Consider the following 24,029-nt stretch of genomic DNA (forward strand, 5'->3'; position numbering starts at 1 on the left):
GGATTCACTTTTATTTAGTTTGCCTGTTTTAATCTAAAACGATGAGTACGTGTATGTTTTGAATGCTGTTTGCCTCTTTCCATTATAGTAGGACAAAATGTACATGCACATGAAAGCTTATACCTAGAATTAAACTTTGTTGTTCTTAAAGGTGCCACTGGACTCAAGCTTTGGTTTATTGCTTCAGACAAGAACAATCCATGTATTCATACTTTTATGGTCCCAAAAAGACATGAGTCTACAAGTGCTTATAGGAAGGATAGCTCCATGGCTCCAGAAGCAAATCTTCTAACATTCTGAAGTTGATTTTAATATTTTTAAAGGATTTGTGATGAATGAAATACTTCTGGATAGCATAGTAAAACATTATAGAAGATTGGAAAGAGGACCTTTGAAACTGCTACAATCCTACACACACACACTGATTTTGCAATATCAGACATTACCTTTGAGTCCTGTTTCTTCTGGAGACCTTTCCATCTGAGGTTTCCTCCCTACATTTCTGCTGAAGTTTTGTCATCAAGGATTATTTTTTAATTCGTGATGTGAACATGGACCAATAGACAAAGGTCTGTTCTATTTTCTTCAGCTGTTTAAATTCCTGTATCCACTTGCCCAGCTTATTCCATAGATGGTTTATTATAATGAGCTCTGTTAATCTCTCTCAAGTCATATTTAAAAAGGCTGTGTGAGTAAAACAGAGCTTAATTTATGTTCTGTTCCTGTTAACTTGCTCCCAGGAGTTCACCTCACTTACCTGCCAAGTGATGTTGAATTATTTTACTGCTGTGAATTATTATTCATTTTTGTAAGTAATCTAAATAAATAATTAGCATTGTTTGACTTCACCCAAAAGAAATGTTCAACAACAGTTCTGGAGTTAGGCTTAATTTTTTTTTTAATTATGCTGAAGTGTATAAAATAATTAAAAAACAACAACAATTTTCATTGCCATCTAGTTCAATCCCATGCAGAATGCAGGATATTCACAACTACCCACCTACCCACAATGACCCAAATTCCATGCACAGAGGTTACCCCCCCACACACACACACACACACAAATCCCAGATTTTGTAGTCAGTCTGGCCTGGAGAAAATTTGCCTCCCATTCCAAAAGTGGTGATCAGCATGGATTTCTTTGTTCATATTCAGTGTTCAGGGACATCTTGAACTGAATCCTAAAATGACCACAAGCTGAAATCCCTGAACCAAAACAGCCAGTTGGGACAAATTTTTCCCTAGACCAAGGGAAATCCCCTTGGATGGGTTAAATTGCTTGTGGCCATTTAAAAGTAACAGCCTGTCAACTCCATTGATAATTTCTTAGGTTTAAATGGCAGTGAGCCATTTAATCCTTCCATCTGATTCCATGCAAAGAAAGGAAAAGGGGAGGAATTGGATCAATTGCTGCTGAGCAGCCTGACAGGAAATGAAGCCCTCCCTTTCCTTCACTTTCATTGAGGGAGGAAGAAGGACTTGCATTGCTCCCAGCAAGTAAGCCTGCCAGCCATTCAACACCTTCCTTTCCTTCCCATGGCTAGGGTAGATAGGAAGGGGGCTTGGATTGACCGAGGCCAGGAAGCCTACAGCAATTTACTTACACTATTCCCTTCCCCTTCAAGGAACAGGGTAAGGGGATATTGTTTCAATCCTGGCCAGACAGGCTAACAGCCATTTAACATCCCCCTTTTCTAGTTCCTTGCTAGGCAGGGTAAGGAGGGCTTGTTTCAATCCTGTACAGAAAGATAGATTGACAACCAACTAACCTGTCCCTTCCCATTCCCCAGGGTAAGTGGGGGCTTGGATTGATCATGACCCTAAAGCTGAAAAACTATAACGCCTCACTTTTGTTCCCTCTCACTAGGCAGGGTAAGGGGGAATCAAATGTATGGTATTATTCTGTTCAAAAACCCCTCCTTTCCCTTCCCATCGCTGGGGGAGTTAAATTACATGCTAGGCCCTATGGCTGGCTTTCTCAAGAGTACAGTTTCTTGTTGGCTATGGAAAAGTTTTTCTCTCTGCAAATTTCTGCTGCCTGAAAAGGGAAGGAAAACAGTGCTCAACAAATAGCTGGGAATGAGAGGTGTACTGAGCATCTTAAATGCCTACACAAAAATACCCCAAATCAGAGAGCTTCAACAATGCAGTCTTGATTTCTTTGTTTCTCATACCATAGATGAATGGATTGAGCAAAGGAGGGAGAATAGTATAAATTATTGCAAAAAGAACATTCTGCTCAGGTGAAGTGTGACCCTGAGGCCTCATGTAGGTGAAGAAGGAACTAAAAATTAGCAAAGACACCACAGAGATATGGGGAAGGCAAGTGGAGAGGGCCTTTTTCTGACCACGAACAGATGGGATTCTGAGCACAGCTGCAAAAATCTGCATGTAGGAAACAATGATGAAGATGAAGCATCCTAGTCCCAGGAAACAGCTAAATATAATAATACCAACTTCAACTAGATATATATCAGAACAAGACAGTTTTATAATCTGTGGAACTTCACAGAAGAACTGATCGATCATATTGGAGCAGAAGGTGACGGAAAACGTTCCTGCACTATGTAATATACCATTGAGTGTACCTGCAATCCAAGCACTTACTGCCATCTCAATGCAGGCTCCTCTGTGCATAATTGTCTCATATTGCAGTGGATTGCAGATAGCAACATACCGATCATGTGCCATTATTGTTAAGATAGCCAAATCTGACCCTTCCAGGAAAAGGAGGAAGAAAACCTGAGCTATGCAGGCGGAATAAGAAATGGACCTAGAATTCAGGAGGGAATTGGCTATAGCTTTGGGTACAATGACAGAAACCAAGGCAATATCCAGAAGGGCCAGGTTCATGAGAAAAAAGTACATGGGAGTGTGCAGGTGATGGTCAAAGGCTACAGCAATGATGATGAGAAGGTTGCCGGTCACTGCAGTCAAGTATACTGCCAAGAATACAAAGAAATGCAAGATCTGTAGTTCTCGGATGTCTGAAAATTCCAGGAGCAGAAATTCAGTTGTGGAGGTGAGGTTGGCCATTATGTCTTTAACATCCAGCTGCAGTTTGCCTGTAGGATATATTAGAGAAATCACTTTATTCCAGTGATGCCAATAGGCTTTCCATGAAGTGTGATGGACATTATTTGGTCAGAATTCAATCTTTTCCAGGTCTCAGCCTGGCTGGCTTTGATTTAAAACAGACATCATAGCTTCGGACTGCTTGTCCTACATTCTGCTTCAGTATTAGAGCAACTCCATTTTTTTCTCTGTCTGCTAATCAGTGCACTTTCCTAGTCCATACTTAAACCTAAATCTATAACATACTTTAAGGAGGGATTCCAATCCAATCTAGGAAAGGACAACAGATAGTTTCCTTATCCCTTCCCCATGTCCACATGTAAAGGTTTTTGTTACCTTGTCCATATCTGCCCCTCCACTTGTCAGGATGAGTCTGCTTGGAGTCCCCTCCCTGGAACTGTTATATTTTGAGACACTGTATAAGGAAAACAAGCTACTAGAGTCCCCTTTTTGAGTCCTTTTGTTCAATAAAAACTGGGTTAGCCATACTATATATGGAAATGATCTCAATACAAAGCCCTAGAGAGCCTTGAAGACTCATTGTTAACGTCCTGTCTTGGATGTCTGAGAATTTCTTTAATTCTTCCTGACTGATTTCTATGAATCCCATATTCTCCCCTTAGAGCTTTCAAATTATCACTTTGATCCCCAAATGAAAGCAGGTATCCTGGACCACCCAGAGAAACAGGACTCCAATCATGTCACCACCAACCACCCTAGTCCTTTGTGTCCTTAATTTTTAACTCAGTCTTGTTCTGCACAGACTTCAACCTTCTCAGGTGCCCCACTAGATATTTCTAACCTAGACACATTTTTTTTGTCCCAGTTGCAGATGCCCACTCCAGTGGTGCTTAGACTCAATGATATTAAAAGGGCTCTTTCAACCAACAATACAGATTCAGACATCCTTGAGAACCAAGAGCAGACTCTGACCTTTTCCACAGCAGGAATTTGGCGTGGCCTGGTGCTCCATCTGTTCCTGCAGCCAAACAAGCGCTGGGCCAAGCCAAATTCCTGATGCAGAAAAGGTCCCTTTCTTCCCTAAGGCAATCTCTCACCCACAATAATTAAATAATCTCATACCATATGACCTCTTAAAGGGTCCACTGGACTCAAACTTTGGTTTATTGCTTCAGACTAACACAATATCATACTTGTATGCTTCCAAACAGACATGAGTCTACAAGCGTGTATAGAAAGTATAGCTCCATGGCTCCAGAAGCAAATCTTCTAACATTCTGATGTGATTTTAATATTTTTATAGGATCTTATAACATTATAGAAGATTGGAAGGAGGACCTTTGAAACTGCCACAATCTTTCTACATGCTGATTTTCTAATACCAAATATTATTGAATACCTTTGAGTCCTGTTTCTTCTGCAGACCTTTCCATCTTAGGTTCCCTGTTTCCATTTCTGCTTCTTCTTCAGCTGTTTAGATTTCTTTATCCACTTGCCCAGCTTATTCCATAGATGGATGACTATAATGAACTCCTAATTCCTCTCAACTCATATTCAAAAAGGCTGTGTGAGGCAGCGCTTAATATACGTTCAGTTCCTGTCAAATTGCTCCCATGAGTTCACCTCCCTAAGTGTCAAGTGATGCTGAACTCTTTTACAGCTGCTGTATTATTACATTTTTTCTAATCTAAATTAATAATTAGCACAGTTTGGATGTACACTTAATAATTAGCGCAGCTGGACCAAATATATTTATAGAGGCTGAGCCAGCTGCATATGACACCTTATAAGGTGCCCTCCAGCCCCGCCCCCTACATACCTTCTCTGGTGGCCTGGCTGCATCTTCAGTTGGTGGTCACCCTTACTGGTGGCCACTCTTTCATTTTGAGATACATAAAACACTTTTAATAACAATTTTTGTACAATTGTAGAGTTGGAAGGGTTGTCCAGTGCCTTCTAGGCCAACCCCCTGCAGGGAATTCATAGCTACCTACCCATTCACAGTGACCCCAGTTTCATGACCAGATATTCCTCTCCCCCCAATAAAACCCAGAATCTCTGGCCAGTCTTTCATGGAGAAAAGTGGCGATTAGCATGAATATCTTTGATTAGATTTGTTTGGGACATGTTGAACTGAATCTCAAGGCTAAAATTCCCCGGTACCTTTGAGACAATGGCCTATTGATATTAAAACACTAATATAAGGAAAGCCTGTAGTATTTTTCCACTATTGTTACAACAGTCTTATATTGGAGGACTCAACCACTGACTCAACCTGTCCTAATTTTATCCCCCACACAGGCTTTTGGAGTAGGATAAGCTTAGAGCGAGTGACTAGTCCAAGGTCATTCAGTGAACTTTATGGGAAAGTAGGGGTTTGAATCCAGGCCTCCCATATCCTAGACTAACTCCATTGCCACTGCACAACAATAGAAAATGTATAATAGGTGATAGATTCATATCTGATTAAATATATATCCCTGTCACAAACCGAAGGCTGGTCTGGCTGACCATAGGAGACCCCCCTCATAGAGAACTGCTCCAGACATATGTGGTGCAAAGAAATCAGTCTCTATTGAGGGATTCATGGGACAAAGCGAGAAAGTGCTTGGCAGGAACAGGAGTACTGACAGCGACAAGCACAGGTAGCCCCCTTAGGTCTATACATAGGAGTTTAGTTTAAGCGGCAGAAACTGTTCTCATAGAGGAGGCTTTTGATCTAAAAGGCACAAATTCAGGAGACATTCAGTCTGTGTCCTCTGCCATTCCTGGCAGTAAATTTCTAACACCTACCATGTGAACGAAGGATGGTGATAGATAAGGGAGAGTACTTCGCAGCAGGGGATGGAAGGGGAGGAGGGAAGGTACAGAAAAGAAACAGGAATGTGGAGTTAGGGATGGGTGAAGGATCTGTGGGCCCATTGAACATCTAAGTCAACACACCTGAGGGGGTTGGGAGGGCGATTATGACAATCCATGAATCCAAGTAGAATCTGATCAGCAGGAAATACCATAGGTTCAGATGGACATACTCTTAACTTCCTATTTTAATGTCCACAAAAATTGCACATGGCTTTGTGATTTTTCCCAATGCATGTCCTGTATTCTGTTTTGTGTTGGCAGCTTCACCACTGGCTTGCAAACACTCCCTCTCCTAGTTTGTAGTGGTTACACCAGTTTGGTGTAGTGGTTAGGAGTGCAGATTTCTAATCTGGCAACCCGTGTTTGATTCCCTGCTCCTCCCCCACATGCAACCAGTTGGGTGACCTTGGGCTCATCACAGTGCTGATAAAGCTGTTCTGACCAAGGAATAATATCAGGGCTCTCTCAGCCTCACCCACCTCACAGGGTGTCTGTTGTGGGGAGAGGAAAGGAAAGGGGACTGCAAGCCACTTTTAGACTCCTTCAGGTAGAGAAAAAGCAGCATATAAGAACCAACTCTTCTTCTTCTTCTTCTATGCTGTTGGCTACCTGGGCTGCCCATTATTCCCAGGAAACATTTTATAGATAGTGACAATCACAGCAGTGACACTCCCAGGCACTCACACCCCATAGTGTCATGGAGAAAAAGGCATGCAGATAGCTGAAAGAGTGGTCAGGAGCAAGTAGGCAAAGATGCAAGGGGAGGTAGGGCTATGCTGGATGGAGCACAGGTCATGGAAGAAAGGGGGACCCTTGAAAACTCTTGCCAAGATCCATCAAAATTTGGAACTGGTCCTCACCTCTGTCAGCATTTTCTAAAGTGCTTTGAAATAAGTTAACATAATCTCTCTGGTATGCTATATCTGAGGGTTTTTTTAAAAGCAACATGAACAAGATTATGCAAGCCCACTTTTATAGTCAAAGTCAAACTTTATTGGACTAGGCCATAGGCAATCACAAAATCAGATAGCAATACAATTGTTCAAAACAAACACAGATCTGTCACGGTTATCACTTAACCAGAATAAAAATTACACTTAACCCACACATTCTGCTCATTAGCCCACAGTATTTGCCCCAAGGCCAGCTCGAATCTTTCTTACGGCCAAAGCTAAGGTGGCAACCCTTTGTGTCACAAATGGGTCCGTATCAGAAAGCAAATACCTTAATTTATCATGAGCTGAAGAAAATACCCTTGGAATCATTTTATTTAGAAATTTCTTCCTTGGATCTGTGTAAGGTAAAAGTTCCAATAGATAGTGTGGATTCCCACAGATACATAGACATTGTAAAAGAGGAATTTGAGCATATCTCCCAGTCAGAAGAGGGGGTTGACTGAAATCTCAAGGCTAAAAATACTACCCTTAGCTTGCTCACATTTATATTACCTAGATTCAGGGCTCTGCTGTGATTTTTTTTTAAGAGTCTTAAACCATGGAGCACACCTGGACTGCACAATTAAAGATCTATCAACTTTTGCATCCTGGAGGAATAGCCTCAATCAGTAGGGAGAGGCTTTGGCAGAAACTAGACAGGACAAATTTGGATAAGCATCTTTTGTACCTTTTCCGCCAGTTATATACTGACACATTGGCAAAAATTAAAGTGGGGCCATCAGCATCTCTAACAAAGGATATTTCAATCAGAAAAGGAGTCAAGCAAGGATGTGTTCTGGCCCCTCTACTCTTTAATTTGTTTATTAACAATATAGCGCAGAGAGTAGCCAGCACACAATTTGTAACACGTTTATAGAAAAGATTGTCTGCAACTACTTTTGAAAACACCCCCAATCACAGAGCTTCAATAATGCGTTCTTTATTTCTTTGTTTCTCATGCTATAAATGAATGGATTGAGCACGGGAGGGAGAATAGCATAGGTTATTGCAAAAAGAACGTTCTGCTCAGGTGAGGTGTGACTCTGAGGCCTCACATAGGTGAAGATGGCACTAAATACAAGCAAAGACACCACAGTAAGATGCGGAAGGCAAGTGGAGAGGGCCTTTTTCTGACCTTGAACGGAAGGGATTTTGCGCACGGCTGCAAAAATCTGCATGTAGGTGACAATGATGAAGATAAAGAATCCTAGTGCAATGAAACAGGCAACTATAAGAATACTAATTTCAACTAAATACATGTCAGAGCAAGAGAGTTTGAGAATCTCTGGAACCTCACAGAAGAACTGATCAATCATGATGGAGCAAAAGGTGATGGCAAAAGTTCCTCCACTGTTTATTGCACCATAGAGCATACCTGCTATCCATGCACTGGCTGCCATCTGAATGCAGACTCCTCTGTGCATAATTGTCTCATATTGCAATGGATTGCAGATAGCAACATACCGATCATGTGCCATTATGGTTAAGAGGACCAAATCTGACCATCCAAAGAAAAAGAGGAAGAAAACCTGAGCTACGCATGTAGAATAAGAAATTGACCTGGTATTGAGAAGGGAATTGGCCATAGTTTTGGGTAGTGTGATGGAAACCATTCCAAGATCCATCAGGGCCAGATTCATGAGAAAAAAGTACATGGGGGTGTGCAGGTTATGATCAAAGGCTACAGCAATGATGATGAGAAGGTTGCCAGTCACTGCAATCAAGTAGACTGCTAAGAATACAAAGAAATGTAAGATCTGTAGTTCTCGGATGTCTGAAAATTCCATGAGCAGAAATTCAGATGGGGAGGTGAGGTTGGACATTATGCTCTCAATATCCAGCTGCAGTCTGCCTGTAGGACATATTACAGAAACCATTTTATTCTAGTAATGCCAATTAACAATTAATCTTACTTTCTAGTTTTACCATCTCAATCTCTGAAGTGACCTAAGTTAGTACGAATGCAACGCTTATAAATACTTGCACTTGCTCTGAAAATATATCAAACTTCAGAAAATAGTGCTATGTATTTGCAGCTTGTACATGCATTATCATGCTGCAAACAGAATGATCAATACTCTGAAACTAGGGCAGTGGAGATTTCCCTAAGAACCAATCCACGCTCATATTCTAGACTAGATTAAAAGTTCTGCTAAAACTGTAATATTTAACCCAAATTTGTGCTCAATACAACACTTTCAAACAATAAGATAAGGGAAATAAAGTAAAAGGATAAAAGAGAAATAAAGGGATATTTTTTTTCATTATTTCTTCAATAATATTGTACATACAAACATTCCTCTTTTCATCCTGGGGTCTCCTGTGTTACTTCCTGATGAGATTGTTGCTGAGTTTGCAGATATTCGGTCTTCATTCCATATAGTCAGAATGATAGCATGAATTATAACCACATAAACGGACAGAAGAGAGCTCTGGAAGCTATGACACAGAGCAAAATACATGACCAATACTAAACACATGATTCAATCAGAAAATGTCTAAGAACCTTGATAACAACACCTTCCATTTCTTCTTCAGCACTGAAATACATACATTTCTTTCACCAATGTGATTCCGTACATCTGGCTGCACAACTTGCTACAATGTACATTCCTATTTTCTGTCTAACCAGAAACAAAAAGGCTGTATCAATGAGAAAGAGATCTATTTATATCCTGCGCCAGGCAACTTATTCCCGAGAGTACAGCTCATTTAATTGTGATATGAGACTGTAGTCCTTCCCCATCTGCTACATTATTTCTTCTTTTTTCTAAGAAGCATGAAAGGATCATTAATTTAGCATGTTTACATCAAAGTCATGAGGGAAAAATACACAACTGCTGCTTCCAAGAGATCCCTGAGCAAGGTTCTCTTGGAGGAATGCAAGTCAACTGAGTCAAAACCAAACTGCTCAAGTTCTCACACCTCAGATAAGTTCTTCTCCAGTGGGAGACCAAGGGGAAAAAATCTACAAAAAATAGAGCATAATTGGTTATGGACTATCCTGCCTTTTTCTTTTAGCATGAACAACATAATTTGTGAATAGCACTATATTTCAGGGTGGTTTGGTGGGGGAGTCATTTGGTGACATAGGGACTGTTCTGGGAAGATTTGTCCAATCTTCAAGATACAAAAAAAAAGTCTGTGTGAATTGATATTTATTCAGGATTGAAGAAGTATGCAGGGTGACCTTAAGTGTCTTTCTGCATTAATATAAGAAACCCACTTGCTGTTTAAGAGGAAGTTGCCCTATGGATTATAATAGTAGTAGCCCTGAAGCCCGCTGCAGTCTTAAATGCAGCAGGCGCTAGTGGCCTCTTCCCCCCCCCCTGCCCACCTCCCAGCCCCAAAGGTGGTGGGCACCGTGGTGGCTGTAGGCAGGAGCCATCCTACCTGTTAGGCAGTGATGGTGGTCTCAGAGCATCCTTGGTGGCAGCCCCTTTGAAGCACCTCTGCGGGTGCTGCCTCTGGAGTTCATATGGCAGTGTCAGTGACCCTCTGCAGGTGGTGTCACTACCTCGTGGCGACGCTGGCTGTGTCGGCTACTGCCGCCTCATCTTCAATGCCCCCTGTAGCTGGGTCGCCCTCACTGGTGCCATAGGTGGAAGCAGACCCTCCTTGCCACTGCAGCTGTCCGCTGCACTCTGCCACCATGTGGGTAGAGTGGCAGAACATGGGAGATGCGCTGGCCAGGTGCATTAGAGGGCAGCAGCTGTAGGGGACGGATTTGAGCTTGGACACTCACCAGGGGCCAGGCACGCTCCACCCCGCAGCCAGTTTCCGAAGTATTAAGTGGACTCATTGATAAGGATGACTGAAAACAAAATGGGCTTTCAGAACCAGTAAGTAAGCATAATGTGGTATTATCATGGTGGATCAAAGTACTGGACATGTCATCCCTCCCAGCTGAAAATAATAGATATTTATTCATTATGTATTTTTTTTTAATTACAGATGTTAATACCAGATGAAAAGGCAACAGAGAAACACTTTATTAAAAAAAAACCTCAAAAGTATATTGATTGCATACATTCAAACAAATTCAGCTTTTCATGCCAGAAGTCAAAACATCTTGATTGCTATGTTTATTTACAATGAAATACCAGGAGAATTTGTGATGTTTACAAGATGTGACGCCTACCCTGTTTTGTGCTAATCAATAGCAATGTAAAACGAGCCAAACACAGGGGGAAATACTTTTGAAATGTGGATGTCGAGAACGACTAGTTTGGGCAATGTGGGGGTTCCAGAGAAGGAGAGTGGAAATAGGAATAGAGACATCAAAAGGGAAGCTACAGAGGGAGAGATCCCGACAGACCCTCTTTGGATAAGAAACTTACCTAAGGAGACATTGGGAATCTGCTCACCGGGGGGGGGGGGAGGATGCACTGGGGCAATCAGCACAAGCGGGGAGAGCCAGGGGGAAACCCCGGGCAGGACGTTATCAACGAGATGCGGAGTCCCGGAAGGGCGGGGTCCTCCTGAAAAGCCCGGGGGGGGGTGGAGACTGGGCTAGGAAAGGCTACTTAAGGAAGCGTCAATGAGGACACGGGGTTGGAGGTGTAGTGAAGTAACTACCCTGAACCCAGGAGCGGGAGAGAGAGAACCGGCTCTGTTCTGAGATGCTATTTCCTGCCGTTAGAGCCTTTCCAGCCATAGGACTCCCTCGCCGAACAACGTGGCGGACCCAAAGCGTATTACAGACCCTGTGGACCCTGACAGTGGAATACTGGTCTCTGACACAGACAGAATTATTGTCTTGGACCTGTGATGCAAGATACCTTCCTTTGGAGCTAGAAGACCTTAAGGGATCATAGCTGGAAGATGATCTCAATGTGTTCTGTCTCCTAATTGCATTACTTGGTTTCAAATCATATGCGTTCCAAATGGAAACTATACCTCCAAGCATCACATTTTCAGTCCTCACAGCTGTGTGTTGGAAGAAGGGGAAGGAGAAAAAAAAATTCCTCTATTCACAAACTTCTTCTTGGGCTTCACAGAATGGGGGGGGGACTTTACTGTCTATTATATTATATACCCCCCAAATTACAAAAACAATACAGAAAAAACACCAGAAAAGATAATTTCAACACAATTTTCACAGATGAGCTTGGTTGGAACTGTTTTGGGAATAATGTTCAAAATCAGTGAGCTTTAACATTGCAGTTCTACTGTATACATTTGTATTGTATAGAAATTTATTTACATCAGTTGTAAGTCACCCTGAGTCCACTTTGGTGTGAGATGACTCAGAAATGCAATCCAATAAATAAACAAACAAATGTCTTTGTTTCTCATTCTATAATGAACATATTCAGCAATGGAGATAATAGAAATGTGCAAAAACGGTATTAAGATCTGACGATCTGTTAGCAAGGAGCCTTAAGTAAGCCAACATTCCACTGAAAAAAAGCAGGGACACCACAGTGAGATGGGGAATGCAGGTGGAGAGGGCCTTTTTCCGACCATGCACAGAAGGCATTTGGAGAAATATTGCAAAAATCTCCATGTAGGTGGTGATGGTGAAAATAAAGCATTCTCTTCCTATGGTAAAACTCAATACAATAAGTCCAACTTCAATTAGATATAAGTCTGAACATGGGAATCTTTGGGTGTTCACAAGAGAACCGACTGATCCTTTTGGAGCAAAAGGTGATAGTAAAAGTTCTACAGCTGTGTAATATGTCATAAAGAGTACAAGCAATCCATGCCCTGGCTGTCATCTGAAAGCAAGCTCCTTCATGCATAATGGTGCCATATTGCAATGGACTGCAGATAGTAGCATACCTATCATGGGCCATTACTGTCATGATGGCAAAATTTGACAACAACCCCCCCCCCCCCGGGAGAAGTAGAAACGTACTTGAGCCACATATCCTGCAGAAGAAATTAACTGGGTGTTCAGGTGGGAAAGCTTTAGGTACTCTGAGAGAAACTAAACTAAGGGCTGGAACTGCCAAGTTCATTAGGAAGAAGTACATAGGAGTGTGCAGATGATGATAGAGCACTACATCGATGCCAGAAATGACTACATCTTAACTCACCATGCTTGTTGCCAATGAATTTGTACATGAAATTGTGTCTTTCACAAGTCACCTATCATGTTTTCAGCAGATATAGAGAAATGCAAAATTGCAAAAACTGAGGAAATTAAACCATGCAATTGAAGAAGCAGAAGAAGAAGAAGAAGAATTGGTTCTTATATGGTGCTTTTCTCTACCCGAAGGAGTCTCAAAGTGGCTTACAGTCATCTTCCCTTTTTTCTCCCCACAACAGACACCCTGTGAGGTGGGTGAGGCTGAGATAGCCCTGATATTACTGAAGAAGAAGAAGAGTTGGTTCGTATATGCCGCTTTTCTCTACCCGAAGGAGGCTCAAAGCGGCTTACAATCGCCGTCCCTTTCCTCCCCCCACAACAGACACCCTGTGAGGGAGATGAGGCTGAGAGAACCCTGATATCACTGCTCATTCAGAATAGCGTTATCAGTGCTGTGGCAAGCCCAAGGTCACCCAGCTGGCTGCATGTGGGGGAGTGCAGAATCGAACCTGGCATGCCAGATTAGAAGTCTGCATTCTTAACCACTACACCAAACTGGCTCTAAGATAAGATACTGAACTCAGCTCATTAGGACAGTTGGTGTGGTCCAGCACTGGAACATCAGCTTGGTGTGCAAAGGGTCCCAGGTTCCATCTCAGGCATCTCAAGCTAAAAGGAATAGGTGATCAATGACATGAAAGACCTCTGCTTGTTGACACCCTGAGGAGCTGCTTGCTGCCTGTGTAGATCAGACAGATCTTAATAGCTCAAAGGTCTGACTCAGTATAATTCAATCTCCTCTGTGTTGGTGTGGACTAGAGTGTGCTTGTTTGTGTGTGGTACACAGAAAAAAATACTGGAAAAAATTACGGGAGATAAGATGTCTTCATCTGAAGCTATAAGATCCCATAAAAACAAGGCAGAGCTGGACCAACCCTATTCCCTAATAATTTTAAAACTTAAATCTTAAATCCATGCAACTGGGTATGGATAAAAAGGGAGAGTGAAAATCCTCTTCCTGTCCCATCACCTTCTGCTTGTACTTCATAAAATCTACAACATTATTTCTGGTATATTATTTCTTGAGTATTATATCATGCATAGCACAAGGTACAATAGACACAATACATTAGACAAGAGAATTCAGTCTGGTTTTACTAGAAGAATGTTGCTGGAGCAGATTTTGAGGGAATGTCCACAATCAGGAGGAGAATAGATGCCTTCGAATTATGGTGTCGGAGACGAATGTTGCGAATACCGTGGACAGCCAAAGTTACCAACAAGAGAGGAGCAAACCAACTATGTAATTAGAATGGAAGATATTACGGCTGAAGCTCACTTACTTTGGACACATCATGCAATCAAACTCATTAATGCTCGGCATGGTCAGCGGCAAAAAGAAACGTGGCCGCCAAAAAATCCACTGGCTCGACACGATCAAAGCCGATACAGGGAACCAATTAAAAGAAGCAGTCAGAGACAGGGATGCATAGCGAAGACTTTCCTATAGAATCGCAGAGGGTCGGACACGACTGAACAGATAACATCATCATCATCCAAACTCAGTGAGCTTTGACAAAGCAGTCTTGAGGTCTTTGTTTCTCATGCTATAGATGAATGGATTCAGCAGCGGGGGCAACATAGCATAGATCACAGCAAAAAAGAAATCAAAATCTGAGGATCTGTTAGCAGGAGGCCTTAAGTAAGCAAACACCCCAGTGAAAACCAACAGAGACACCACAGTGAGGTGGGGAATGCACGTGGAGAGGGCTTTCTTCTTACCCTGCACTGAAGGCATTTGGATGAGTGTTGAAAAAATCTGAACGTAGGTTATGATGATGAAAATAAAACACCCTCCTCCTATGGTAAAACTCAAAATAAGAAGCCCAACTTCAACGATATATAAATCTGAACATGCAACTGTTAGTAGCTTTGGAACTTCACAAAAGAACTGATTGATCCGATTGGAGCAGAAGGTGATGGCAAAAGTGCAACTGGTGTGTAAAATGGCATTAAGAGTACCAGCAATCCATGCGCTGGCTGCCATCTGGATGCAGGCTCCTTCATGCATTTTGGTCTCATACAGCAATGGACTGCAGATAGCAACATACCGATCATGGGCCATTAGTGTTAGGATTGCAAAATTTGACCCTCCAAAGAAGAAGAAGAAAAATACTTGAGCCACACATCCAGCATAAGAAATAGATCTGGTGTTCAGGAGGGAATTCACCATAGCTTTAGGTACCATGATAGAAACTGAGCCAAAGTCCAAAACAGCCAAGTTCATTAGGAAGAAATACATGGGGGTGTGCAGATGGTGATCAAGCACTACAGCAATGATGATGAGAAGATTGGCAGTCACTGTAGTTACATATACTACTAAGAAGACAAAGAAATGTAAGAGCTGTAGTTCTCGGACCTCTGAAAATTCCAGGAGCAGAAATTCAGATGGAGAGGTGATATTGGGCATTATGTCCTCAATATATAGCTGCAATCTTCCTGTAGGACATGGTCAGAGAAACCATTTTAGTCTACTACAATCATTCCCTACTCACACACTGATTTTCTAGTAGCTTGGAAACTTGTTTCTTCTCCAAACCTTTTCAGTGTAGGTTTCCTATCTTCATTTCTGCTGAAGTTCTCTCCTCAGATATCTTTTCTTCATTCTTGATGTGGATGTGGACCAATGGGTGAATAACATGATTTCAGATCTGTGACAAAAGAGAGGAGATCTGGTTCCATTTCTTCTACATCTGTTTAAATTCATGTATTCACTTGCCCAAGGCAGAGCTTAATTTATGTTCTGTTCTTAGCAACTTACTCCCCAGAGCTTACCTCACTTAACTGCTAAATGATGCTGAAGCTTTTTTCCTCTGCTGTATTGTTTCTTTTTTCTATTGTTATAACTAACCTTAGTAGATAATTAGTACAGCATGGCTGTCCATGAAATAAAATCAAACACATCTAAGCAAAACCTTCATCTACCACAGTATTAGAGCTCTTCCACATTGCTACCATGCACCCACAGGAAAGGTCCCGCAACAGCTTTAGAGTTAGGCCTAGGTTTATTAAAATTTTAAGTTCAAGTGTATAAAAAGTTTTTAAAAAATGCTTTCTTATTGACCTTCTCTGATTCTCCCAAGTTCTTTACTAATGACTGGGCAGATCAAGTGGCTGCCAGCTTGCTTTGGTATTCTCAATGCAGCTTGCTTTTCTTCACTATTAGGCCTGTGCAGAGAAATGTTAATCAACACACTCTGCCTATACTTAGCATGTACATATAAGGGAGGATGCTGAATCCTGCAAGTGCAATCACTATGCAGACTGGGCCAGGAGCCCAGACTCCTCTCTGTGCATGAAGGGGAGTTTACCAGCAAAGCACCCTCTAAAGAATATTACTGATGCATCTTTAGCATAGTATGACTAGACCAGTGAGTTTGCCCAGACATGTATGTGTGGCACAGATAGAATTGGTCTGCTGTGATAAGTTATCATATTCCCCTGGGAGGATTTTGGTTCATGCAGTGTGACCTGATTAATTGCACAAGGGGTCTGGTCATCCTGGAGTGAGTTAACCATGGTCTAATGGTCTCTGGCAGTTTAATCATAGAATCATAGAGTTGGAAGGGACCATACAGGCCATCTAGTCCAACCCCCTGCTCAACGCAGGATCAGCCCTAAGCATCCTAAAGCAGGATTGTTAATATCTGTGATAGACTTCAGTGCTATTTATCACACTTGTGTTCATTCTTTTCCTAATTCATTTACTTCCGTTGGCCATTTTCCAAGTCTTGAATGCTGGATCATGAAGCCTGCTTTTACACTATGGCTCATCACACCCGTCATACAGGTAACAATGCAAATGTTGCAATTACCTGAGAAAACCCTTCTATGAATGATCTCACTCTGGAGTTTTCTCAATAAAATAGTCAAGGATCCATTGTCACAGTATTTCTACAACCATTAATGATTCTCTGTTTTTTTCATACCTATGGTTAATTAAAACACATTGTTTTGGGGGCTAATCACCCACATCTGGCATTATGATACAAATGTAGCTTTTTAAATGGATCCACTGTTGTGTACAGCATTCCTGGATCCAAACCACTCATGCAGCTAACATTGGTTATCTGCTCTTCGCTTTTTCAAAATTCTACACATTGGAAGATAGTTATTTACATTTCAACCCTTTCTTCTGCTATGCTTGTTAGTTTAAATAGTGTAAAAGTGTGCTAGAACCTTTATTTTTGTTTTCTGGCTCAGATACACCCCTGCACAGGTGGAGATTTATTTTGTTGCCCCTCTTACATGTGTAGGGGGGAAGATGTTGGAACCTATGGGGTGCCTCAGGGGGCAATACGCTCCCCCATGTTTTTCAACATCTACATACGCCCTCTTGCCCAGCTGGTACAGACTATCTGGCTGGGCTGTCATCAATATGCAGATGACACCCAGCTCTATCTCCTGATAGGCAGCTGGCCAGACTCCCCCCCCCCCCCATAACATTTGCCAGTTGTTTGGAAGCAGTGGCTTGATGGCTCAGGCACAGCCACCTGAAACTCAACCCCTCCAAGATGGCTGGGGGAAGAGGACAGGATCAGGCAGCGCGTCTCCCATGCCTGGACAGTGTGCAACTAACACCTGCACCAACCACAAGGGATTTGGAGGTGATCTTTGATGTTTCCCTTATCATGGAGACTCAGATCATGAAGGTAGCTCATAGGCGTTTTTCCACCTGTGCCAATTTTGACTACTAGCACCCTACCTGTCCTTGGGCCATCTGGCCACTGTGATTCATGCAATAGTCACTTCCAGACTGGATTTCTGTAACTCACTCTACAAGGGCCTACCCTTGGCTTTGACCCAGAAACTTCAGCTGGTTCAAAATGTGGGTGTCAGGGTCCTTACTAGGACCCCTTTGAGGTCTCATATTCAAACAGTATTGAAACAACTGCACTGGCTACCAGTCTGCTTCCAGATCAATTTCAAGGTTTTGGTTTTAACATTCAAGGCTATACACGGCCTGGGTCCTACCTATATGAGGGACAGCTTGTCTGCTTATGCCCTCTGCAGGGCCCTCTGCTCTGAAGATAGGAATCTGTTGGTTGTCCTGGGCCCCCAGGAAGTCTGCCTGGCCTCTACATGGCCTTGGCTCCTTCCTGGTGGAATAAGCTCCCAGAAGAGCTAAGGGCCCTGACAGAGCTGTCTTAAGTTCCACAGGGTCTGGAAGATGGAGCTCTTTCACCAGGCATTTGGTTGAGGCTGGGAGGTGGTGGTTGACCGGAGTTTGATCAGGGGTCCCACCCTAGCTATGCATCCCTTGAACTGTAATAAGTCTTTCAATTTAACAACAACCTTTGTGGGAAGCCTTAAATGTTTCTTCTCTACCACAACCCTGTCCAAAGTAGCTCTTTCTGCTGATCTTTATACTATGAAGATGAGCTGTAATTCCAGGAGCTCTCCAGCTTGGCTACTCCTGGGTTGGAAATATTCCTGGAGTTTTGGAGGTGGGACTTCAAAATCATACAATGCCTCAGAGTACAGCCTTCAAGGAGGCCACGAGTGTGCTTCTGGGCCTGGGGGAAAGGAAGCCTTCCCCCAGCCCCAAAAGCACACCTAGTACCCATTTACAAGTACAATGGGCTTGGTCCCTAGTTGCCATATATTGCAAAGGACTGCAGTTGGAAAAATAGCAATTATGTTCCATCATTGTTGGGGTGTATTTATAAAATCTGACCCTCCCCAAAGAGGAAATCAAAAACCTGAGCAAATGGTCCCATATAAGAATTCCACCTGCTGTTTATGAGACAGTTGGCCATAGATGACAGAAATCAGAATGTCACATTCTAAGTAAGCAAATAGTTTTTTAGTTTATTTATTTGACTTATTACTCACCATTCCCAGCAAACTGGCTCGTGGTAAGTTACAGTAAGAAAACTCCCACAATAAAATAAAACAATCACCCAACCTTAAAACCCTTTCCTCCCAAGCAGCAAAGTCCTGAACGTCACCCCCTTGCTCAACAGCCTCCAACCTAATGCCACAGGGGACATGTTCACGTAGTGTCATACTGGTGTTTCAAAGCACTGGACATGTCATCCTAACCCATTGAAAGAAATGAGTCATTTATTCTTTGTGTTCTCATTTTTTACAAATGTACAAACATTTAAAAGACTGGGAAATAGAATAAATTCTGAAAATATATATCTTAAAAAACCCTCAAGACAAACTATAACAGTTTCATGCCATCCAACATCATGTCTGAAATCAATACATCTTAGCCCCCTATTTTTGTTTATAATGAAATAGCAAAAGAGTGTGTGATATCTACAATATGTGCCACCCACCTTGTTTTATGCTAGACTAGAAGAATGCAAAATGAGCAAAACGGGGGCATAGGATCTAATACTTTTGAATGGCGGAATAGTGATCTCTGCTACAAACAGAATTGTTGGCTTGGACCTATAGAGCTAGAAGACCTTATGGGATCATAGTGGAGGTGACCTCAATGACTTCTACCTCCTAACTGCAGTTATCTGTTCCTCATAGTTGAGTACTAAATGAAGGGGAAAGCAGAAAAGTACTCTAACCGTTCACAACATGTTGCTTGTTATTCACAGAATATTTTTTTAAGTATGTGTATACCTGAATATCACCCAGACAAGACAGGTCAACACAATTTTCTCAGAAGAATATGGCTGGAGCTGGTTTGTGCACAATGTCCAAAATCAATGAGCTTTAACAATGCAGTCTTGATTTCTTTGTTTCTGATGCCGTAGATGAATGGATTCAGCAATGGGGGTAATATCGCATAGATCACTGCAAAAAGGATATTGAGATCAGATGATGTGCTAGCAGGAGGCCTCAAGTAAGCAAACACTCCAGTGATAACAAGCAGGGACACCACCGTGAGGTGGGGAATGCAAGTGGAGAGGGCTTTCTTCCGGCCGTGCACAGAAGGCATTCGAAGTACTGTTGTGAAAATCTGCACGTAGGTTATGAGGATGAAAATAAAAGAACCTGCAACTACAGCACAACCCAATATTAGAAATCCCAATTCAATGACATATAAATTTGAACACGAGAGCGTTAGCATCTGGGGGAGATCACAATAGAACTGATTGATCTGATTGGAGCAAAAGGTCAGGGCAAAAGTGCCACTGGTGTGTAAAATGGCATTAAGAGTACCAGCAATCCATGCATAGCCTGCCATCTGGATGCAGGCTCCTCTGTGCATGATAGTCTCGTATAGCAAGGGACTGCAGATAGCAACATACCGATCATGGGCCATTACTGTTAGGATAGCAAAATCTGACCCTCCAAGGAAGAAGAAGAAAAATACTTGAGCCACACATCCTGAGTAAGAAATGGACCGGGTGTTCAGAAGTGAGTTGGCCATAGCTTTAGGCATCAAGAGAGAAACTGTCCCAAAGTCCTGAACAGCCAAGTTCATTAGGAAGAAGTACATGGGGGTGTGCAGCTGATGATCGAGCACGACAGCAATGATGATGAGAAGATTGCCAGTTACAGCAGTCACATATATTGCTAAGAATACAAAGAAATGTAGGATCTGTAATTCTCGGATATCTGAAAACTCCAGGAGCAAGAATTCAGATGTTGTGGTAAGATTGAGCATTTTGCTGGCAATATTCACTTGCAGGGTACCTGTAGGCAGAGTAAAGGAAACAGAGAAAATTCAGTAGCAGATCTGATCAGAATCCTATTTTGGTCCATTCAATGAGTCTTTCTCTCACGTTTTCTTCTAATCACACAGTTAAAGGTAAAGGTAAAGGTATCCCCTGTGGAAGCACCGGGTCATGTCTGACCCTTGGGGTAATGCCCTCTAGCATTTTCATGACAAACTCAATACGGGGTGGTTTGCCAGTGCCTTCCCCAGTCATTACCGTTTACCCCCCAGCAAGCTGGGTACTCATTTTACCAACCTCGGAAGGATGGAAGGCTGAGTCAACCTTGAGCCGGCTGCTGGGATTGAACTCCCAGCCTTATGAGCAGAGCTTTCAGACTGCATATCTGCTGCCTTACCACTCTGCACCACAAGAGGCTCAATCACACAGTTAATAAATTCATATAAGGCAATAGTTATTTAAGATCTCTTGTTTGGCCATCTCACCCTGATAGCTAACCCTGAGGTGAATAAGCAAAGAATGGGATAGGATTTATATAGCCACACTGCGTTTTATTCTTTAAAAATGTGTACGTTTTGAATGACCTTTGCCTCTTTCCATTTCTGGAAGACAAATGTATGCATGCACACCAAAGATAACATGCAGAATTAAACTTTGTTGGTGTTAAGGGTGCCATTGGAGTCAAATTCCCTTTATTTTTACTTCAAACTTGGCAACCCATTCAAATTTAAGTTTCAAATCAACACGGGCTATGAGTGATTATAGGAAGTCTGGCACTGTTTCTCCAGGAACAATTGTTATAACACTGGTGTGATTTCAGTTTTGAAAGGATTTGTGATTAATGAAACACTTCTGGAGAACATAGTAATGATAGAAGAGTGGAAGGAGTACCTTTGAAATTGCGACAATCATTTTACTCTCACACAAAGGTTTTCCAGTTCCAAGCTAATCATAGAATCATAGAGTTGGAAGGGACCATACAGGCCATCTAGTCCAACCTCCTGCTCAATGCAGGATCAGCCCTATGCATCCTAAAGCATCCAAGAAAAGTGTGTATCATAGAGTACCTTGGAATCCAGTTTCTTCTGCAGACCTTTTTATCTTAGGTTCCCTGTCTCCATTTCTGCTGAAGCTCTGTCATCACGTACTGTTTCTTCCTTCTTGATGTTGATGTGGACCAATGGATAAATACCATTAATTAAGACTGTAACAGAGAATGTTTGGTTCCATTTCTTCTTCAGCTGTTTAAATTAATGTATTCCCTTGCCCAGACCATTCCACTAATGGCTTGCCACAATGCCACAATGCGCTCTGCTAATCATAATCAAAAAGACTGTGTGAGTAAGACAGAGCTTAATTTGTGTTCAGTTCTTGGTAATTTGCTCCCAGAAGTTCACCTCACTTAACTTTCAAGTGTTGCTGAAGTCTTTTACCTCTGCTGTATTATGTTTTCTATTTTTTTCCCTAACCTAAAGAGATAATTAGCACAGCATGTCTGTGAGGGATGTAAGGCCAAATACATCTTAGCTAAATCTATGCCCATCAGAGTAGTACAGCTTTGCCACTATGCACCAAAAAGAAAGATCCCACAACTGCTTTGGAGTTGGTCTTAAATTTATTAAATTGTTAAGCTGAAGCGCAAAAAAAAAGAAGTTTTTTTCTTTAATATAACAACAACAACACATTTTATGGGCCTTCTTTGAGTCTCCCATGACTTTTCCAATGGCTGGGCAGATTTCATGGGATCCAAGTTTGCCTTTGTATTCCTCTCACATCTTGCTTTTCTTTGTTGACACATTGCCGCTTTGAGCCTCCTTCGGATAGGGAAAAGCAGCATATAAGAACCAATTACCTTCTTCTTCTTCTTCTTCTTCTTCTTCTTCTTCTTCTTCTTCTTCACCACCCTGAGCCTCCGGGGAGGGCGGTATATAAATATAATAAATAAAATAAATATGACTTTAGTCCATGCAGCCCCATGAATCCCAGTGCAGTCTTTTTTTGTTGAAGAAGTAGGTAGTACTCAGTTCCCTTTATACCAGAAGAAAGGGGAAAAAGACTCCAAAGAGCCACCAAAATACCTCTTCATACTAAGCAGTGGGTGATGAAAAAGACAAATGTGCTAAAGGTGAAGTACGTTTTATGTCCCCCCCCCAAAAAAAATCATATTTTTACATAGACACTGATATGGTCTGAAGAGATCTTGGGCTTTCAATAGATAGCTCAAGAGAAGTGTACAACAACAATGAAAATGACATAATCTATTCTACAAATTATCAGACAATTGAAAAAAAAATGGTGACTATCAATATGTATTGTATATATTTATGGTGATGTGGCACTTAGAATATTTTGTATAGCTGCAATTTGACCAAACTAAAACATGAAATGTGTTTTTGTAATAAAATTTGCCAAATGCCTGGGAATTACCGGAATGTGTTGACCTTGTTCTTTGCTGTAATGGAGATCAACAAACCCCTCAGATCTTGCCCAATATCACTTTCGGAGTCCGTATCTGTCCGGGTGTGATCCAGACTGGCGGGCTAGAAGAGCGGGAAAGCACAGGTGGATTAAAGGCTGATGAACCGGGGAGGCTGGGCAGTTGGAAAGAAACGAGACAGAGTACCGAGAAGGACATTACTTACTGGAAGTGGCGGTGATCAATGAGAAGGTCCAAACGAGGGATGATTATACTCAGATAGCCCCTGAAAGAAATGGGGAGAGAGAGAGCTCCAGTATAACACTCCCCTCTCGTCCGCTGCAAGGAAGGGCCTGTCCAAGACACCGGCGTTTGTGGAACCTAGAAAGGAAAACTTACCTGGAGTGATTGCGAACCGCTGGGGCGGCAGAAGGGCGGGTCCGGAAATGGGGTACATGGCATGTAAGGGGTGAGGGAGGAGCGTAGAAAGGATATAAGACAAGTGGGGAGCAGGGGAAGGGGTTGTTGGTTGGTGAAGGACGGGAGAAACACGCTGTATGTACTGTTCATGGCACCTCCCGGAAGCTGGCCAGCCAAGCCGGGATACCGGGAACCATGGCCCCCTGGAGCCAATAAGCTACATCTTTTTGGCCCACAAGAGCCTCATTCTCTGATGATGAGGACTCACTAGATGAGCTGCCGGAATGTTGTGCCCTGGAGTGCCTGCCCTGACCATGCCACCTACGTTTCTAGCCCTTAGGTTCAGGAGGAACAGTGTTGCCTGCTCCTGTACTGTGGCCGTATTAGATTCAGATGCACTTCCAGGAACTTCCAACACCTGCACGGGCGCTGGGACCAAATGAGGGCTACCCAACACTTGACGGCTATCAGAGGTGGACTGTGGCCTAATCGGTGTCATTTGAGGCATAATAGGCACCTGAGACTCGTGCTGAGATGAGGGAGTCCCACCTGACACATCCTAACACCAGGATATGAGCCAGAAGCCCCTGAATCCCCTGGATCTGGGCATGCTGGCAAAACCTGCCAAGCTCTGGCATGATTGCTGACCCACCCCAACACTCTGCTGACTCAAACCA

The 24,029-nt window shown here is 42.4% G+C and overlaps 4 protein-coding genes across 4 annotated transcripts; all 4 read right to left on the reverse strand.

The window, feature by feature from the left end:
• Positions 1 to 2,100: 2,100 nt before the first annotated feature.
• LOC143825277 (olfactory receptor 14A16-like) lies at positions 2,101 to 3,036 on the reverse strand. The gene has a single exon (XM_077313302.1). The coding sequence runs from the start codon at positions 3,034 to 3,036 to the stop codon at positions 2,101 to 2,103; it is 936 nt and encodes a 311-aa protein (XP_077169417.1).
• Positions 3,037 to 7,721: 4,685 nt separating this feature from the next.
• On the reverse strand, positions 7,722 to 8,783 carry LOC143824995 (olfactory receptor 14A16-like). The gene has a single exon (XM_077312881.1). It carries the CDS (start codon positions 8,708 to 8,710, stop codon positions 7,727 to 7,729), a length of 984 nt encoding a protein of 327 aa, XP_077168996.1. The 5' UTR covers positions 8,711 to 8,783; the 3' UTR covers positions 7,722 to 7,726.
• A 5,639-nt stretch (positions 8,784 to 14,422) lies between these two features.
• LOC143825278 (olfactory receptor 14A16-like) lies at positions 14,423 to 15,340 on the reverse strand. Its single transcript, XM_077313303.1, has one exon. The coding sequence runs from the start codon at positions 15,338 to 15,340 to the stop codon at positions 14,423 to 14,425; it is 918 nt and encodes a 305-aa protein (XP_077169418.1).
• A 4,200-nt stretch (positions 15,341 to 19,540) lies between these two features.
• Positions 19,541 to 20,506, reverse strand: LOC143825279 (olfactory receptor 14A16-like). Its single transcript, XM_077313304.1, has one exon. The coding sequence runs from the start codon at positions 20,504 to 20,506 to the stop codon at positions 19,541 to 19,543; it is 966 nt and encodes a 321-aa protein (XP_077169419.1).
• Between the last annotated feature and the right edge of the window lie 3,523 nt (positions 20,507 to 24,029).

Source organism: Paroedura picta, chromosome 16 (genome assembly GCF_049243985.1).
Source record: "Paroedura picta isolate Pp20150507F chromosome 16, Ppicta_v3.0, whole genome shotgun sequence".
Classification (NCBI taxonomy): Eukaryota; Metazoa; Chordata; class Lepidosauria; order Squamata; family Gekkonidae; genus Paroedura; species Paroedura picta.

Excerpts from the sequence above, each read along its gene's own strand:
- LOC143825277 (XM_077313302.1), bottom strand. The coding sequence starts at position 3,036 with ATGGCCAACCTCACCTCCACAACTGAATTTCTGCTCCTGGAATTTTCA.
- LOC143824995 (XM_077312881.1), bottom strand. The coding sequence starts at position 8,710 with ATGGTTTCTGTAATATGTCCTACAGGCAGACTGCAGCTGGATATTGAG.
- LOC143825278 (XM_077313303.1), bottom strand. The coding sequence starts at position 15,340 with ATGCCCAATATCACCTCTCCATCTGAATTTCTGCTCCTGGAATTTTCA.
- LOC143825279 (XM_077313304.1), bottom strand. The coding sequence starts at position 20,506 with ATGCTCAATCTTACCACAACATCTGAATTCTTGCTCCTGGAGTTTTCA.